This window comes from Ceratotherium simum, chromosome 2 (genome assembly GCF_057802395.1).
Source record: "Ceratotherium simum simum isolate JZ-2026a chromosome 2, ASM5780239v1, whole genome shotgun sequence".
NCBI classification, from domain to species: Eukaryota; Metazoa; Chordata; class Mammalia; order Perissodactyla; family Rhinocerotidae; genus Ceratotherium; species Ceratotherium simum.
The window spans coordinates 50620598-50641749 of NC_141901.1; the positions used below are offsets into that span (position 1 = coordinate 50620598).

The 21152-nt window shown below is 34.8% G+C and overlaps 1 protein-coding gene across 1 annotated transcript in view; it reads right to left on the bottom strand.

Moving 5' to 3' along the window:
• Positions 1–351: 351 nt before the first annotated feature.
• Positions 352–21152, bottom strand: part of MAN1A2 (mannosidase alpha class 1A member 2) — a 162501-nt gene continuing 141700 nt past the window's right edge. Inside the window, exon 13 of the mRNA XM_004420607.3 lies at positions 352–2919. Within this exon, the coding sequence (XP_004420664.1) occupies positions 2787–2919 (133 nt within the window). The 3' untranslated portion in view covers positions 352–2786. The remainder of the gene's footprint in view (positions 2920–21152) is intronic.

A 21152-nucleotide genomic window follows, 5' to 3' on the forward strand; every position in this document is an offset into this window, starting at 1 on the left:
TAAATGTAATGAGTATTTAACCTGAGTATTAAAGTCTACAAAATGCAAAGGACTGTAAAGGACAGAAGAAAGTAAAGAATATTCTTGGAGATTAAGCAGAATATAGGACAAGGATTGATCTTGGAGGAAACAATTTTAAAAATCTGTAACAAAAATACTTTCTCTGCATGTATTGAGATGATTACGTGATTTTTATTCTTCATTTTATTAATGTGGTGTATCATGTTGATTGATTTGCGAATGTTGAACCAGCCCTGCATCCCTGGAATAAATCCCACCTCACCATGGTGTATAATCTTTTTAACATATTGTTGTACGCGTGTAACAAAAATAAAACATGACACTGGCAAGTCATTTGTAGCTGACTTTAATTGCCTTTGGTATTCAGAGAAGAAAAAAAATGGAAGCATTGTTATAAGCTCTAGTCTTCTCATCATCACAAGGAAGGTAGGGGGTGATGAAGAAGACCCTTCCGCTGTCCCTCTCAAATTCTTTTCTTGTACCGGAAGTAGCCATGCTTGCACACTCCTCCGCTTCTCTTAAGCTCCAGTCACCCGAGAAATACAAAGAGAGCACTTGGGCTGGGAGTTCTGTCTTCTCATTCCTTGAGAAGTTCCTGGGCAACCAGGTAGGCCCCTTCACTCTGCCTTCTTCTAAACAAAGTGAGAGAAGGTTTGCTGCCATCTACACAGCTGCTCTGGGTCATTGCCAAGTCCAGTTTTTCACTTTTTTTAGTGACTCATAAGTGGGCTTGTGCTATTTTTAGGATAAAAATGAGGGCAAACTTTTTTTGAGAAGCAAATACTTTCCCTTTCTCTTCTAAAGTTACAGTCATCTACCTTTCTCATTTAAGAATTTTAATTTTTCAAGTAGTAAAAGATATTACAGTTTCAAAATATGTGCTAAACTTTAACTCTTAAAAACTTAAATAATGCAACTGGCTCTTCATCCTTGTCTTCTATGTATACTGAAAAATCTTGGGGTGGGTATCATTTATGGATCACTTGGTAAACTGTGAGGATTGTTTGACTATTTGTGATATAAGATGATTACCCTTAGAAAATATTTAATTATATTAATTTATTAAATCTTTTCCCAATTTAAATCTACTACATGCTAATAAGAGATTAAAAAGAAAAGCTATCAAAAAATGAAATAAGCCTTCAGAATTCCAAGATGGGCTTCTTGCACAAACACTGTTTCATGAAATCTTCAAATTCAGAGTAAATATTAAACTAATTATTACTCCCAACTTTTATTGTCAATGCAAGCTGTTTTGGATTAAATGTCAAGAAGAAAAAAGTGTCTTGCACTGTGACATAAATTTAAGGGACATAAAATTTATAAGCTTTAGATATTTATCTTACAATACAGTTCTTGATAAACTTTAAGTTCTTCCCCCAAAATATAAAGAAATAGTAATTTCTTTAAAAAGAAATATCATTGCAAAATCTATTGATGGTAAGAGAAAATCCCTTGGATATATCCCAAATTTTGTGTAATATAATTAATTACATGACGCTTTTATCAGCAAAAATTATTTTGAAGCTATTCTAATTAATTCTTTGGATTCCTCTAAATATCCTTGGAGAAAGTAAAAGTTGAATTTATTTTTTACATAAAACATTTGTGAAAAGCTCACTTATCTGATGAGATAATAAATAAAGGATCCCTTGTCCCCACTCCAGATAGAATATTTAAGGAAGTTTCACTATATTTTGTTTTTGATTTAAAAAGTTGTGAACGTAACCTGACTCATCAAGGTAAATTCAGAGCTGCAAAACAGTATAACGAGTTTTGCTAAGCCATATAAATAAAGTCGTAAGTTGAAGGATTCTACTAAGTTTATAATGAGGTTAAAAATGGATAAAATCTACTTGGTAGATTTGCTGGTTTGGGAAAATAATCTCTTACCAACAAAACCAAGGCTTTCTCTTAGAACAGGTTTCAAGGCAACAAACTGCAGCATTTTCCCCGCTTTTTATCATGCTACCAACACTAGACTGAACAACATGCACAAAATCCCAAACCCACGGTCTAAGCAGTGGTTATGATAAATAGCAGTTTCAATGATTCTATATGGAGACAAAGACTTGAAGAGTATTCTTTGTGAGATCATGCCCTCAGAGAAAATTAAATTTAACCAAGAAATTTCAGTGGAATGGATTGGGATTTGAAACGGTTGCCAGTCTGGTCATCCATTGGGGAACTGGAAAAATCAGAAAGGGACAGGTACTTCTGCTTCTTTTTCGACTCTTCCTGCTGCTGATGCAGTTATACTATTCTTCTGTTCTTGTTTATTTTCATTCATTCCATTATTAAAAATGGAGAAAAAAGGGATAAACAACGAGTAAATATTTGATTTGAAAGCTGCTCCACTTGGGGAGGAAACATACATATAACTGGTTCCAAAGCCATCTCTAACTCCTGCAAGATGCTCCATATTCTTGGCTTATTCTTAGGAAGTCTAGCCTCCAGATTCCAGGACTCTAAAAACAATATAGTAGTAACAGGCATAATTTCTCATGTGACCATCTCATTAAGAATCAAAGCACATCAGGTCTCTGTCCTACACATACCAGAATATGTTTTGGTCAGGTATAAAATGGAATCATTTCAAAGTTGAGATATCTACAAGTTGAAAAGTCTCGTGGGGAACAGTCATGTTTCACCCTGCCATGCTGACTTAAGAGGTCCAGGTTTTCAAAAGTCCCCTCTCCAGACTCATTTCTGTAGTGGTCCATGTAAACAAAACACAGGTGAGAATGGTCTTTCTGGAGCTGCTTTCATCGAACAGCAGGATTTCCTGAAAGTGTGGTGTTGGCTAGATGTAACACTGGTAGAGGATGAGCCTCTGTATTAAACACCCAGTGGTCTAAAGGTAAAAGGTCATCACCGGAGAACAGCAGATACAAATATCTGAAAATAAAAGGGAGAAAAATGAGTTTCAATTAGGATTCAACAAGAAGATCAAGCAATCTCAGTTACAATGGCAGAGAAAACCAATAAACTGTTTTGAGCAGCTTTGATGAAAAACACATCAGAGAATGAACCTCAGTCACTCAAATGATCTAAAACACAAAAATGATGTGTTCCAGAATAGTGCATAAGAAAATCTATTAAGATGCACAACTAGATCTCTCAAATAAGACAGTTAAAAAACAATTCCACACACCTGTCTGAAGCACAGAAAACAACAATGCTGTAAAATGGCATAAAACAAACCACTTCATAACTTTTCAGACATTCTTTTAAAAATCACATATATCAATCATATGTTTTGGCAGCTTACAGAGCTCACAGTATAACTAGATATTAATTGATTAACTCACATTTATTTATTTACTGAAGGAAATAAGTAAAGTACATTATTTGGACATAGCAAGGACTTTTACATATTCCTAATACATGAGTAGTTTTTGCAGTTCTTGGAGAAGGTACTGCAAACTGTTAAATGAAGGTTTCAGAAACATTATGGATTCACAGGAGGATTAATAATTTATTAATTGCTCTTAATATGTAATAGCATTGTTTATACGAAGGCAAGGATTCCTGACCTCTCCACGAACACTGCAAGCCACAGTGGTCACTTAGAAATTAAAAATGACAGCGTTAACACACATAATGATTCTTATCTATAATGTTGGGCAAATTCTAATCTGAATTCTATTAGGGGGTCCTCAAAGTGAACATAAAAAAGCAACTAGACAGAGTCAGGAAATCCGGGTTCTAACTCTTGATTTTTAGCAATAACTAGCCGGGCCTTACTAGACTTCAGTGAAGAATACCTTTACAGTGTTTTAGCTAAAATTTCTTTATTTTAAAAACAGGCACATTAATATCTTGACTGATTACTGTTATAGTTCTGGATGACAGAGTAATGGAGATTGCATATCAACTTTATAACTGATAAAGCTGGAATGGAGAGTAACAGGGCTTCCAGTCACTCCTTGACCCTAGACCTTGGCACCTGCTCGACTCTGATTTATTTACCAGACTACAGAGAAGTCAGAACTGAATAAACAGACTTGGTTGGACATCGTAAGAGACTCTGCTGGGTCTGCTTACTGTATGGATACCAGAAGCACAAGCTCTTGGTGTTCTGAGCACAAACGTGTCCAGGAGAGCTATGTTCGGTGCACTTCCAGGTCTCTTGGTTAAATGTGGGGTAATGGGTCAGGCTCACTCTAATCTCATCACTTCTTGAGACAGGAGTGAGAGAAGGAATAGAGAGAGAAAATGCAAGAGTTTCCTGAAAAACGACTCCTTTCTATGGAGGATGCTATGGAAGTACCCCATGTAAACACAAATATTATAAAAATCAGTAAGATAATGAATGTGAAAGTTTTAGATAACAAAAAGTGATATTATTTTTAAACCATGATTTAAGAAAAGGATCTTAATTAGGGCCAGCCCCGTGGCATAGTGGTTAAGTCTGGTGCCCTCCACTTCAGCAGCCCAGGTTTGCAGGTTCAGATCCCTGGCATAGACCTACACCACTCATCAAGCCATGCTGTGGCAGTGACTCACATACAAAATAGAGGAAGACTGGCACACATGTTAGCGCAGGGCTAATCTTTCTCATGCAAAAAAAGTAAAGAGGAAGACTGGCAACAGATGTTAGCTGAGAGTGAATCTTCCTCACCAAAAAAAAAAGAATCTTAATTAAAAACTACTAGCGTGGGTTGAATAGTGCCCCCTCCCCCCATTCATGTCCACCTGGAGCCTCAGAATGTGACCTTATTTAAATAGGGTCTCAGGAGATGTAATTAGTCAAAGATCTTGAGATGAAATCATCTTGGATTTAGCGTGGACCCTAAATCCAATGACTTGTATCTTTAACAAGAGAAAGGAGAGGGAGATTTGAACTCAGAGATACACAAGGAAGAAGGTCATGTGAAGAGGCAGATTGAAATTATGCTGCCACAAGTCAAGGAACACCTTCAGAGAGAACTCATTTCAGACTTCCGGCCTCCAGAACTGTGAGAGAATAAATTTCTGTTATGCCACCAAGTTTGTGGTAATTTGTTATGGCAGCCCTAGGAAACTAACACAACTTCCATCTTTACCCTCTAGGATACCCCTGGACCTTAGCACTGCTGCTTGGAACAAGACTGACCACTTCTTGGAGAGTCAAATATACATATATTTAAAAATTTATAAAAAAATCAATGTTTGAAATTAAAGTAATATAGCTAAACAATGCATTTTAACTTTGGATTACACACTCAGAAGAGGATGTCAAGGACAGTACACTATTACTGATTTAAATTTAAGATTTTTAATCTGGATTTTAAAAATAGAACTATTGGAGAAGCATGACCTTTGCTGTCAAAGTTGAGAAAACTCTACAATCTAAATTAGCTATCAGACTACTAGATATTTTTTCCTCTAATAAGGATTTTTTTAAAACTATAGTTCAATTTAGAGATAACATAACAAATGGCACTGACAAAAGCCTGTAGGTATATAAAAAGGTGCTGTTAAAGTACTTCAGTTTTACTGAATGTCTTGCTTACTTTTTAGAGCTATTTTTAAGTGCTGTTTACATACATCTCTTCTATCTTCTCTTATCTAAAGACAAGACACTCAGAGGAGGTGGTGGTGGCAGAATTCATCTCAACATAAGTGTTGGTGGTAACCAAATAGGAAAGTTTTACAGAAAGAAAAGTCAACCAAATCTGGGGAGAAACATTTAAGTGTCTACAGAGAAACAGTAAGGCTAAAAGAACCAACCAGCAGGTTGATGTGTTCTTACTCAATCCTTTAGGCTTATTTGTCAAATGAGCATCAATGAGTCTTTCTTCTTTTTCACAGCTGCCAACGGCAATGTCCAGTGCATTATGGATAGATGTTACTACTCTAAAGAGGCTTGTATTAGGAACTGAGTAACTCATAAGAATATCTTAGATTGGTTGAAAAATAATTTACTTAAAACTTCTATTTCATTTATACTGCTAATGTTTAAGTAATGTCTTTGAAACAGACTGGTTAGAAAGCAAATTAAATTGAAGATAGTAGAAAACTGCATTCTAAAAGATGATACATTAAAACATACAATTATTAATCTCTCCAAAAGATCTGCCCCTCTCTGCCCTTCCCCGTATCGTTTCTCAAATCTTAAAGTTGTTTTTTGGGGGTAGAGGCAGGAAAGAAAAAATATTGAAACAAATGTGAGTATATTATGGATTCAAATGCAAAACATACTTGCATTTTTTACAGATAAACTGAAGGGGGCAGACATTTCTGGTATGCTGCAACGGTTTAGGCTTTCTCCTGAGATATAAGGCAGCTGGGGGGAATTCATTTCCCTCTGCCTTTAGGGGTTGGATAAATTAGGATGATTTTGCCTATAGGATACAGGATACCTAAACTACAGAGGTAACGAATGTCAGTTAATTCAGCAGTAAAACACTGTCAGAGCGCTGGGTTTTGTAAAGGTTAATAAAAAATATATTTTTCCTGGTGCCAAAAAACCTTATCCCTTTCCCTTTTCTTAGATTATTGCTTCGAGAAAACTTGTAATTGTCCCTTTGATATATATGTAAATCTTTTTAAAAGCTAAATAAACCTCTCGCCAGCTTTACAATCCAGAAATGTTTTTCTTAAAGGCCTGGGAGCCACGTCTTTGAAATGTAAACACCGAGGAAGATAGCCGCCGCCCCTCGCCACCCCCCCCTCCCGTCACTGTGGGAGGTTAGTTTAGGTGCCTTTCTCTAAACTGTAACTACCTCCTTGTCATAAAGATAGAAGTATTACTTTTCCTTTGGATAAAAGCAATTAATTAACACCAGTGGCCACCCCAATTACCACGTGAATTTAGAATGAACTATGTATAGCAAATGGTGCTGTCGAGAAAGTACTCTTACAGAAGGATAAGTTTTCATTTATGTTGAGAACACGTACCTAATGGATTGCATCTGCCTGGTTATACAGAAAGGTGAGATTTCTTTCTGTCTTTGCAATCTGTCTGTGATTTGTAGTCTGGTTTAATGCTTACTCAATGATAAAAATATTTTCTTTCTCTGCTACATTTGTGGAGAGGATTTTTTGGGTTGGCAGGAGATTTTGTTTTTAATTTTTTCCCCAGTAATCAGGATCTCGTGATTTTCTTGACTTTCTCCTTAGAATTATAAGATGCTCCATGCCTTACATTTCCACACAAAAAGTCCCAAGTTAGAAAGTAAAAGGAGCCATCCCATCTCTTCAGGTGTGGGTCTATTTTGACATTCTAATAGGTGTGTAGTGTATCTCATTGTAGTTTTAATTTCTACTAATGATGTGGAGCATTTTTTCATGAGCTTATTTGTCATCCTTATATCTTGGGTGAAGTGTATGTTCAATTCTTGCTTGGTTTTAAACTGGGTTATACATTATCTTATTGTTGAAGTATTATTTGAGAATTTATTATATATCCCAGATGTAAGTCCCTTATCAGATGTATAATTGGCCAAGATTTTATCCCAGTCTGTGGCTTGTCTTTTCATCATTTCATTTTCTTTCATTCTCTTTCAAAAGAGCAGATGTTTTTAATTTTTAGACCAATTGATCAATTCCTTCTTTTATGGATTGTTTTTGATGTAATATCCAAGAAAACTTTGCCTAAGCCCAAGGTCACAAAAATCCTCTCCTATGTTTTCTACTAAAAGTTGTATATTTGGGGTTTTAAATTTAGGTCTATGATGTTTTTTGAGTTGATTTTTGTGTATGCACACAGAAATCCAATTACTCCAGCACCTTTTGTTGAAAAGCCTATCTTTTCTCATTGCACTGTCTTTGTACCTTTGTCAAAAATCAGTTGTCCATATGTATGTAGGGTTTTCCCCACTGAACCCCTCTATTCTGTTCCATTGATATATCTGTCTATAATTATACCAATACCATAGTGTTTTGATTATTAGAGCTTTATAATAAGTTTTGAAATCAGGTAGTGTTAGGCTTTCAACTTTGTTCTTTTTCAAACTAGTTTTGGTTATTCTAGGTTCTTTGCACTTCCATATGAAATTCAGAAACAGCTTATTAATTTCTACAAAAAAGCCTCTGGGATTTTGACTGGGATTGTATTGAATCTATATATCAAACTGGGGAGAACTGACAATACTGTGTTTTCAGAACTATAAACAAAGCGAATCTCTCCATTTATTTAAGTCTTTAATTTCTCTCAGAAATGATTTTTAGTTTTCAGTGTACAGGTCTTTTATGTGCTTTGTCAAGATTTATTCCTAAATATTTCATATTTTTATGCTATTTGTGTAAGTGATATTTTTTAGTTTCGATTTCTGATTGTTCATTGTTAGTATATACAATTGATTTTTATATATTAATCTTGTATCTGCCATCCTGTAAATTCACTTATTAGTTCTAGTAACTTTTTGGTAAACTCCATAGGATTTTCTACATTGAAGACCACATCCTCTATGACAAAAGATAGTTTTACTTCTTCCTTTCTAGTCTGGATGTCTTTTATTTATTTTTCTTAACTGACTGCACCGGCTAGAACCTCCGTTATGAGGCTAAACAGAAGTAAAGAGAACAGACATCCTTGTCTCGGTCCTGATCTTAGGAGGAACGCATTCAGTCTTTCAGTATGATGCTAGCTGGAGGTTTTTCACAGATGCCCTTTATCAGTTGGAAGTTCCTTTCTATTCTTAGTTCGCTAAGAGTTTTACCAGCAATGGATGTTGGATTTTGTCAAATTATTTTTCTGTTTATTGACGTGACCATACTTTTTTTTTTTTTTTTCCCCCAGTTCACTGATTGATTCTCAAATGTTAAATCAAACCTCCATACCTTGGATAAACTATTATCTATTTAATGATAGATCTGATTTGCTAAAATCTTGTTTTAGCTATTTTTATATCTATGTTCATGAGGGATATTAGTCTTGTTTCCAATGAGAAATCTGATGTCATTCTTATATCTGCTCCTTTTTGCCTTATTTGTGTTTTTCCTCTGGTTGCTTTTAACATCATCTCCTTTATCACTGGTTTTGAGCAATTTGATGATAACGTGCCTCGGTAAAGTATTCTTCATGTCTTTTGTCCTTAAAGTTTGTTCAGCATCTTGGATCTGTCGGTATAGAGTTTACATCAAGTCTGGAAAGATTTTGGCCAATACTGTTTTTCATCCATCCCTCTGTCCTCTCCTTTAGAGACTGCAACTTCATGTATTTTAAGTCACTTGCAGTTGTTACACAGCTCATGGATGCTCTTTTCATTTTTGTAAGGTTCTGTTTTTGCTCTTGTTTCATTTTGATTCCTATTGCAATGTCTTCAAGTTTACTTAATATCTTCTTCTACAATGTCTAGTCTGCTATTAATCCTATATGGTATATTTTTCAACTCAGATATTGTAGTTTTCCTTTCTAGAAGTTTGATCTGAGTTTTTATATATTCCATGTCTCCACTTAACTTTTTGAATACAGAATACAGTTATAATAACCGTTTTAATGTCATCAGCTAATTCTAACAACTACATGAGTTAGTTTCAATTGATTATTCTCATTATTGGTCATGTTCTCCTGCCTCTTTGCATACATGGATGCCAGACATTGTGAATTTTACCTTGTTGGTTGCTGGATATTTTTGTATTCCTATAAATCCTGAGTTTTGTTCAGGAATATAGATAAGTTACTTGGAAACAGTTTGAGCCTTTCAGGTCTTGCTTTTATGATTTGCTATGTGGACCCAAAGCAGTAGATTATTCCCCATTACTGAAGCACACTTTCCTGGGTACTCTACTCAGTGCCCCATGAATTATGAGTTTTTTCAGTCAGGCTGCTGGGAATAGCCACTGTTCCTGGCCCTGTGTGATCACCATAAACTGTTCCCTCTAATCCCTCACAGATGATTCTTCCCCTCAACTCAGGTAACTTCTTCACTCTGCTGAACTCCAGGGGGTTCTCCTGGGTTCTCTCTCAGTGTGGCTCTCTCCTCTCTAGTACTCTCCTGTGAAACTAGCTATCTTGGTTTCCTTGGACTCACACCCCATCTCCTCAGGGAGTCTGCTGCACTCTGCCCCAGGTCCCCTTCCCTGTGCTATGGCGTGGAAACTCTGCCAAGACAGTGGGCTGGGGCAAACATATGGCTCACCTGGTTTGTTTCCCACCTCTTAGACGTCACAGTCCTTCATTGCCTCCTGTCCAGTATTTTGAAAACCACTGTTTCCTACAGAGTTTATCTGTTTGTTTCAGATGGAAGGGTAAATCTGATCCTTGTTAGTCCATCTTGGAGGAAGCAAAAGTCCTACTCTTCCATTTTGAGATACTCTGTCAAACGATTTGCTGAATACCATGTAACTATGTTCATGGAATCCCTTATCCTCTGTCTAGTATTAACCCAATTCAAAAAGAACATTAGAGTTGGCCCAGCAAGAACTTGTTCTGTGGAACACCTGGCTCTTCATGATCACTAATTCTTCTCTAAAGTCTTCATACCATGACTTCCAGAATTTTATGAAAATGGACATTAAATTCATCTATCTTTATTTTTCTCATTTCCTTCTTTAAAATTATATATCTATTCTATTGTGTTTCTCTCCATCTTTCCTGAAAGAATATTAATATTGATTACAAAATCACATTTGTAGTAGTATCTTGATATGTAATTTCTTTGGATCCTTCCAATCATTTAAAATAACAAGTTATTTTTCATCCTTGAGGTCTCTAGTTTCCTCTCAGCCATATTTGTTTTCCTTTAATTACATCCCAGATATAAGCTACAGGAGTTGGAGGAGGGGTTTGGAGTTAAAGTGTACATGCTTTGCATTTTATCTTATGATTCCCTCTTTAGCACGCCATGGCTTCTCTGATTTTTTATTCCAGTAAAAAACACATAACACAAAATTTACCATCTTAACCGTTTTTAAGTTCAGTAGTGTTAAGTATATGCACACTGCTGTGAAACAGATGTCCAGAACTTTTTCATCTTGCAAAACTGAAACTCAGTACTCTTTAAACAACTCCCTTTTTCCCCCATCCCTAGCCCCTGGTAATCACCTTCTACTCTCTGTTTCTATTAATTTGATTATAGAAACTTCATTTAAGTGGAATCATACAGTATTTATCTTTTTGTGACTGGCTTATTTCACCTAACATAATATTCTGAAAGTTCATCCATATTGTTGCTTCCTTGATTTTGATTCTACAATCCTATCTCCCATTAATTCTAGTGAATATTCTTCAGTTTCATTCTCTTACTGTCTTTTTTTCAAGAAAGGTAGTAGCATTTCTTTCTCATGAAACCTTTCCATGAAATGATTATCTGCTTTAACCTCACCTATTAACATCTTCTGTATCATTTAGCATCATTTCAATCTTTCTTCATGACTACTCTAGCCCATATCCAAGTCCCATCTCTGAATTTCTAAAACATTTATATTCTATTTAGCACTTGACTATATACACTTTGTATTTTTACTGAATTTTCCCATGGCCAAGAAAGAGATTTCTTAACCAGACTGTAAACTCCTCATGGGTAGAGTATATGTTTCATACACTTTAATCTTCAAATAGCACAATTCTGAGAAGAGAGCAGTTACTTAATAAATACGTATTGATTTGACTTAGTTTGAAAATCAGCTTTCAGGGATAAGTGAGCAGAGAATAGCAGAGAACAGGAGACTTGATGCTACTTTTCTCAGCTTGCTGGAAAAATAGTCCTTCTCTCACGGTAGGAGGTTAACTTTAGGATCCAGTTACAGACAAGACAAAAGATGAAAGATAACTGGAAGGGAACAGTGGCTTTGTTTTTCAGTCTTCCTTCTTGAATTATTTTTTCCTTGTCTAAGAATCCTCACTGCAATGATCTCATTGACTCCTCCCTCTCCCAAAAACATTACTTATACATTTTTGCTTATAAACTTAAAAGTCATACTATTCTTAATGCTTTGTTGACAAATCATTCTCAGAACTGTCTTTGAACCTACTTCAAAACCTTGTTCATTAGGGAACTAGCTTTCATAATCTGATAGTTGGCTAACTGTGCATTCCTTTATACTGAGAATAACTTTACAGGCAAATGAAGATTACAGTAGCTATAAAAAGGAGAACTAGAACTACTAGAGGATATGGCAACAACATCAGCAACAACATCTGTCCTAGATAACAATTTACTAGCTTTTTTCCCCTTTCCCCCCTGCCCTAATATTTTATTATAAAACTTTCAAACGTACAGAAACTTTGAAAGAATTTTACAGTGCAATCCACATATGCTTACCTCCTAGACGCTACTATTAACATTTTGGTGTATTTTTTTATCACAAATCTATTACTCTATTCATGGATTACTAGCTTTCTGTATAGTACTAAAATAGTCCCCTTTGAAAAAGCAGCTAATTAGCAAACCTAGCTAAATATCAAGAAAAACTCGCTTAGTAAATTGTTTGCAAAGGGAGAACTAGAAGTCTCATTGAAATTTTTTAAAAACCAGGACAAACTTAGAACAATAAACTTCAGGCAACAATATTTGCTTTAGTTTTGAGAGGAAGATTGTTGCTACAAATTTTAGCTCCTACAATTCTATCTTTGCTATCTCTGTTTTAAGAAGCACCAAGATTAAAAACATTTAGAATTTTATTTAATAATAGTAAGCTATTTGATAATAATTATTTACTTGAAAATAGCAACTTAGATAACATTAGTTACTTTTAAGGGAAGAATTTAAAAATTCCTAGAAAGAAAATATTAAGAGCAAGATATTTATGTGTAGTCAAATGGTAAACAAATTCCTTTTTTTCCTCTGATTCCTTTCAAAAGTATATGACTAATGGACCATCAAAAAGTGAATGGATAAACAAAATGTGGTATATCCACACAACAATAGAAAGGAATGAACTACCGATACATGCAAAAACATCAAATAATCTAAAAAATATGCTGAAAAAAATGACAGACAAAAAAATAAATGTATACTGCATGTTTCCAGTTATATGAAATTTTAGAACAGGCAAATCTAAGGTGACAGAAAGCAGCTATGTCTTGGGGCTGGTGCAGAACTCACTGCAAGACTAGGACGGAAATGTTCCATATTAACTGGGGTGGTAGTTACCCAAGCTTATATATTTGCCAAAATACAATGAACTGTACACTTAAAATACTTCAATAAAGCTGATTTTTAAAGTTAAAAAAAAAAAAAGGACTAATGGAAAAGGAAAGTAACCTTATTATGTATTATAGCTATGTAAGTACAATTTGGGTTGTAGCTCCCTCTACTGTGGCAAAAAAAACTGGCAAGGCTATTTCAAAGTACACAGTTTTGAAACAAAAAATGAAATTCACTGTGTGTGTGTGTGTTCCCTAGTGTCTAATATTTGCATTGCACCGTGACACTATGACAGGTGCTACAAGGGATCAAAATACGTGGAGACCATAGTTCTAGTCCTTCAGTATACCATTTGAGGAGACTGGACTACATAAATACAGCAGTTAAGCAATGATTTGTTCACCTGATCTCATGGTGTACTAGCTATTACTTGTCAGCATAGGTAATTCCTTGATCCCTAATTGCTTTCATAAATGGTTTACTGAGTCACCATTTCTCAAAGTGATTCTCAAAGTGTGATCCTCCAGACCAGCAGCATCAGCATCACCCAGGAACCTGTTATATACACAAATTCTCAGACAGACCCCACTCTAGACCTACTAATCAGAAACTATGGCAATGTAGCCCAGCAATCTGTGTTTTAAGAAGCTTTCCAGGTGATTCCGATGCACAGTCAAGTTTGAGAACCACTCCCCTAGCTTTACCAACTTTGTGTAACTCCTGACACCAGTTGGCTTGTACCATTTCTGCTTTTCTCCTTCACGTGGGCATCCTAACCTTTGACTCTCTACTAAAAAACAGATCCACTGCCCTGATTCCCCCACTTTTCACAGCCTGCCTTGGGTCTTTTCTTCTTGCTTTATAAATTCCTTGACCCATTCATTATTAGCTATCTCCTAGCACTAACTGAATTCTGAGGTCAAGCCCTGAGCCCCAACCAGGAAATAAGATAGATCCATTAGTCTTTTCTTCTTCTTGCTTCCATTTTTGCAAGATCTTACAAATTCACTGTTTGTCAGCTGTCTCTCTTGGAATCAAATGATTCGATCCTTTATTCAAAAAATAGTTAATACTGAAACACACATGTGTGGCCTCACCGTAGATGCTGGGGAAACCATAACTAAAATATACAAAAATCATTGCCCTCATGGAGTATATATTCTAGTTGAGGAATACCTAAGAAAATTACATGGTATGTTGGAAGATAGGTGCTATGGAGAAAAGAAAAGTAACAGAAAACGATAGGGAATAAGAGAGTAAGTTGAAATTTTATATAGGATGATCAGGGAGTACCTTAAAAAACACAATTAAAAATAATAAAAAGATAAATTAAAAACTACTACTTAAGATCTGAAACTATAAAACTCCTAGAAGAACATATAGGGAAAAAGCTCCTTGACATGGGTCTTGGTAACAACTTTTTGGATATGACACCAAAAGCACAAACAACAAAGGCAAAAATAAATGAGTGGAACGCTATCAAACTAAAAAGCTTCTGCACAGCCTAAGAAACAATAAAAAAAATGAAAAGACAACTTGCAGAATGGGAGAAAATATTTGCAAATCATATATCTGATAAGAGGTTAATATCCAAGATATATAAAGAACTCATACAACTCAATAGCAAATTAAAAAAAACAATCTGATTAAAAATGGGCAAACGGGATAGACATTTTTCCAACAGGTACATGCAAAGATGCTCAACATCACTATCAGGGAAATGCAAATCAAAACCACAATGAGATATCATCTCACACCTGCTAGATGTTTAGCTATTATCAAAAAGAGATAACACGTGTTGGAGAAGAAGAGGCGAAAAGGGAACTCTTGTGCACTGTTGGTGAGAATGTAAATCGGCACAGCCACTAGGGAAAACAGTATAGAGGTTCATATAAAAAATCAAAAATAAAATAAACTAAATAATAAAATAAAGATAAATTAAAAATAGAACTACCATATGATCCAGCAATCCCACTCTGGGTATATATCCAAAGGACATGAACTCAAGATATCAAAAAGATATCTGCACTCTCATGTGTATTGCAGCATTATTCACAATAGCCAAGATATGGAATCAACCTGTGTCCATCAGTGGATGAATGGATAAAGAAAATGTGGTATGCATACACAATTGGATATTATTCAGCTATTAAAAAAGGAAATCTTGTCATTTGTGACAACATGGATGGACTTTGAGGGCATTATGCTAAGTGAAATAAGTCAAAGAAAGAAAAATAGTGCGTGATATCCATATGAGGAATCTAACAAAGTCGAACTCATGTAGAAACAGAGAGCAGAATGGTGATTACCAGGAGCTGGAGGGTGAGGTGGGTGGTTTGGGGAGATGCTGATCAAAGGGTACAAACTTCCAATTAGAGATGAGTTAAGTTCTGGGGATCTAATGTACAGCATTGTGATCATAGTTAACAATGCTGTATTATATACCTGGAAGCTGCTAAGAGAGTAGATCTTAAGTGTTCTGACAACAAAAAAGAAATGGTAATTATGTGACCTGATAGAGGTGTTAGCTAACTCTATGGTGGTAATGATATTGCAACATATAAGTGTATCAAATCATCACGTTGTACACCTTAAATATACACAATGTTATATGTCAATTTTATCTCAATAAAGCTGGGAAGAACCTTTACTACTTAAGAGCAGTCAGAGTACAGATGCAAAGAGCCATTTTTTAATTCTTATATAACACAGGCTAAAGATTCATTCAACACATATTTATTGAGGGCCTCATATACTGTGTGCTGGGTCCTAGGGTGGTGAGAGGAATTAAAAGGAAAAGTCCCTGCAGTTATGAAGCTTACATTCTACTGGCAGAGACAGATAAAAAACAAACATGTATGTCAGGTGGTAACAGTGCTTTGAAGAAAAATGAAGCAGGGCAAGGGAAGGGAATAATGGAGAGTACAGACGATATATACACGTAGAGCATATTTTCACGAGCAGTCACTAAATAAATACAGCAATTATAAGTTAGGGAGAGTATGAATGTGATTTGCAAGTTCCCTGACGCCAAGATTGTTCTCTGTTATATTCACTGATGTATCCCTAGCACATGAAATAGATATGGCACATATGAGACACTTAGCAGCAAGTTTTTGTTGGATGAATTATTTAATATATTACACTGTATCATCTCTATATTTTGATCACCATTTATGTAGATTAAGAAACAGAGCTCAGATGTAGATAAAGAGCAAAGAGGTGGAATTAAGGATCCCAAGATATAATAGTTTAAAAGGGTGAACAAATGCTGAAACTTTTATCCCCATTAATTTCCTAAGAACCTCTTATTGTTTGACTTTTTATCTGTGTTCTTAATCTATAGAAAAAAATAAAAATGATTTATTCTCTTGCCTGAGTTTATTCTAAAGCACTTAAAATTTAAAATAATTAAAGATTGACTTAAAAAAGTAACCTGCTCATTCAAACCTTACTTCAGCTATCAAGTACTACCTAAATGCTTCTTTACTTCTCAGAATACCCTTTTGATTCTAACATTTCTAATCAGTTAATTTTCTAAAACACATTTTTTTCCCCCTGAACTTCCAGAGTTTTCTATCTATGAGAAGTTTTGTGAAGAGTTAGCTCTCCAGGCTTATTTTGTTTAATTAAAGTTACCATAATTCAAATGCACATCCCCTTTGACCCAGCCATTTTACTTCTAGGAATCTAACCAATATGTATTATACCCACACAGGGAGCAGACATATATGTAAAAGGGCATCCACTGCAACATCGTCCATAACAGCAAAAAACTAGGACCAACTTACATATCTAACAATAGGGTACTGATTAAACAAATTCTGACATCCACCTCAGTGGACGTAAGTGTGTCCATATGGAAACCTTTTCTAGATAAAGAGTAAGATGAAAAAATGCAAGTTTCAGAACAGTAGGTATACATGATCATACTTGTGGGGAAAAAATAAAAGGCTATTAGAAGGATATACATTAATAATAGTTATCTTTGGGAAGTGAGACTGGATGAGGGGTACAGAGAAACTTTTATTTTTCATTTTTTATGTTCCATACTATTTAATTCATTTTGCCATATTCACATATTATTTTTATAATTTAAAAAATAAGCTATGTTAAAAACAACCACATTAGCCTTGATTTTTCAGGAGCTATACAATATAGAGGAGGCAGATGTTTATATGACTAATTTTAATATGACAAGTGCTATGCTGTTAATTCTGTACAGTTCAACAAACATTTGTGGAGTGTATACTCTAACCTAAACATGAAACTAAGGACTGAGGATATTAATATTTCATGTACACCATTAGGACAAAGGAAGTATTATAAGCATACCTAAGGATGGATTAATTCTGTCCTAGCGTTGGAGAGAACTCACAGAGACAGTGATATCTGAGCTAGGCCTTGAAAATGTAATAGTATTTTGTTAGGAATAAAAAAAGGAATGAGGAATTCCACACAGAAGGGACAGCAAGAGTAAAGACGATACATCAGTGAAAATGCATAGTGGCAGTATGGACCAAATGCATGGGGAAAGTAGTCTAGCAGGAGATGTGACTGAAAATTATATGCAGCACTTAATTATTTAGTATAAGAGTAAAAAAGATTAAACAATGTAGACATGAACAGCATCCTTTTTGATCCATCTTTCTCACTTGGGGAGTATACCTGTAGGATAAGTTCTAGAAGTAAGACTACTGGAGCAAAATTGATGTGTACCTAATATTTCAATAGGTTCTTTTCCAAAGATTGCACTCCCCACATCAAACAACATACACTCTCACTTTCATTGTTGTTAAGTGACTAGAACCTTACATCCTTGCCAACACCAGATGCAAACTTTTAAAATCTTAAGTAATCTGATAGTAAAACATGGCATCTGGTTATTAATTTTATTTCATTTCTCTCTTTATGAGTGGGTTAAACATTTATTTTTCATGTTTTTATGTCGTTTTCCAGTGAAATGCCTTTACTTACTTTAACTTAATATTTTCCCCTTAATAATTTCAGATTTTAAGAAAATTTACCCATTGACTATCAAATGTATTGCAAATGTTTTCCCAGTGTGTCATCTGTCTTTTACTTTGTTTAATGTTCTTTTTTTCTTGCAGATGTATTCCATTTTTATGTAGTTAAAATTTTTAGTCATTTCTCCTATGGTTTCTGGGTTTTGTGTCATGCTATCTTCACCCCCAGAGTTGGAAAAAAACTTGCAGTCTTTTTCATTTTTTATATTTATTTCATTTTTTATATTTATTTTACTTCATTTTTTATATTTAAAGCTATGTTGTACATAAGGTCAGTTTTGGTATTTAGCAGGGATCCAGCTTTATTATTTTTTCTAATGGATAATTTTTCTAACATCGTTTATTAAATTATCTAACTTTTCCTCAATGATTTGTCTGAACTGCCTTTTTTCAAAGATGAAACTCCCACATATAAGGGGCCTATTTCTGAACTCTATTCTGTTCCATTGTTCCATTTATTCTTGTACCACTACTAAACTGTATTAATTATTATAGCTTTATAATAGTTTTTAAATGATTCTCTTCTTATATACAAATATTCTTTACTATATGATTTAAAGTAGCTTATAATATTTTTCATCATCTGGAAGGGCTTGTCTTCTGTGGTGACTGTGTACTTTGTAAACATAGCTAAGCTGGAACTACATTTGTCAGAATTACTTTCTGTATGGTTCCGGGTTACGGTTAGCTATGAAAAAATATGCGTGACATTTGAAGGCCGAAGTAAAGTGGCAACCATTATGCTTTGAGGGACAGTGTGAGGTTGCCACGTGCTGCTAAAGTCAAGCACGTTGTCAGTGATTGCCTGGCTCACCTTGGAGGTGTGCAGCAGCTGTCAGACCTTCAACTCCTGCAGCTCCTTTTGGAGCTCCTCATCAATTTCTCCAATTCCTGGGCCAGGCATGGATAGCCCCATGGCAAAAGGTACCAGCTCCTTCTGCAAATCTCCTGCTTATCCAAGTTGGAGGCAGTGAGACACAGATATGGGATCGTATGTCCCTGTGAGTTCCAGTTTGTCTTCTTTGCCCTTTGCTTCACGTCTATCTTTTTTCCCTGACTGCTAGGCCTACTGTCCCAAAGCGACTTTACACCTGCTACCTTGGCATTTTGTGCCAGGCATAATTCTAAGTGCTTCACTATATTAATCCCCATAACAACCCTTTAAAGTCATACTATTAATTTCTCTTTTACAGATAATGAAACTGAGGCAGAGAAATTAATAACTTGTCCAAAGTCACACAGCTATTAAGGGGAAGAGTTAGGATTAGATAAATATGAACTGGTTAAGAATACACGGTTAGAAGTCTTTGTCATCTGATTAACTTGGATATATACAAAGAAGGCATACTTATTAAATCTGTGAGTGAGACAAAGCTAGAATAGCTAATACGTTAAACGAAAAACTCAAGAGTTCAAAAACTTTCAGTAAATTAGAACAATGTATTAAACCTAACAAAATAAAATTTAATAAGAATACAGGTAAAATGTAATAAACTTCAGAAAAATCGATCACACCAAATATGAGGGAAAATCAATTATCTTAGTTCATGTTAAAAAAAAAAAAAAGACCTATAGCAAAATTTCAAGCTATATTGACAGGGCTACCAGAAAACAGAATATAATATTATCTTGCATTGATGAAAGTATAATGACCAAATTAGGGATTGGTACTCTGCACTGGTTTAACCACATCTTGAATGCAGTGTTCAGTCTAGAAAACCATGGAATCATCTCCAGAGAAGGCAACCAGATTAGTGTCATACACAGAAATAGTACAGAAACTTGCAATCTTTAGCCTGGTAAAAACAAGTATTTTTAGTGAACATTCATGCAGAAGACTCTATATTTCCAAAGGACAAAACATGGAACACTGAACGAAACTCACAGTGGAGCAGATTTTAATGTAATATAAGAAAGATCCTTCTATAATAACAGCTTTTGAACAATGAAATGGGTTGGCCTTATGAGGCACTAAGCTGCCCATCAACTGAAGAGATTAACAAAAGACTTTATGATAAAATATTCTGTAAGTTTTAAAAAGACTTTTAGCATTGGGAATGTCTGTAGAAGGGAAAGATGGGTTGTGGCTGTGTTTGTTAAACTGAATGACCTCTACATTTTTGCACCTCAAAAAATTGCTTTTGATTCTAGGCACAAAGACAGCAACTGAATTTGAGGCAGGAAAATACAGTTGCAGTTTAATTTACTCAAAAAATTTTTTTCTGATTACAAAAGCAAAAATAGAAAAGTATTTTAAAAAATAACATGAATTAGGCTAAACCACATTACAAACTTTGATGTTGCTGAAATACATATTAAGATGTTCATCTATATGTTTTATACATACATATGTATATGTACACTTAATAGCTTACTTAATACCATACTATGAATAGTCTAAAATTGCTATTGGCTCCATAATATCCATTGTAGACATGCCATAATTTATTTAACCATTCAACTATGATTGAACATGTGATAACTTAATTTTTATAACAGCAACAAACATCCTTAAATCTTTTTCCATAGCTTTGACTATTTAAGATTCCTGACATACTCTTACATAGCTTTCCAGAATTTTGCCATTCTATTCAAAGTCTGAATTCTAAGAGATAGTAAGGGAAAAAAGTACACAAGCAAAATACATAGACAGATGGATACATACACATATAGACACACACAAAACATAATTTCTGCCCCAGAGATTCTGACACCAGTGAAAGGAGACACACTGTGGTGGTAAACTTGGTCTTAATTTTATGGTATTTCTCTTTCTTTTAATAACAAATTTATTAAGAAGATTATGTTTCCAACTAACCTGTGATTTCTCTTCGCCATTTAATGCCTGATATATATGAACTCAGAAAAACTGACTGAAATGCATTGTCAACATGTACACTTTTCCCAATTTATCAGACTTTCAAACAAAGATGCAACAGAATTGAGCTGAGATTCGATGAAAGCCTAATCAGACTTAGGTTAATCGATGTAGATACTGAGGTACAGATATAAAATAATACACTCTCCTTCAAATTTTTTGTTAAGAGGAATTGATTTATGATAGTAAACGGTACAAAGTGATAGA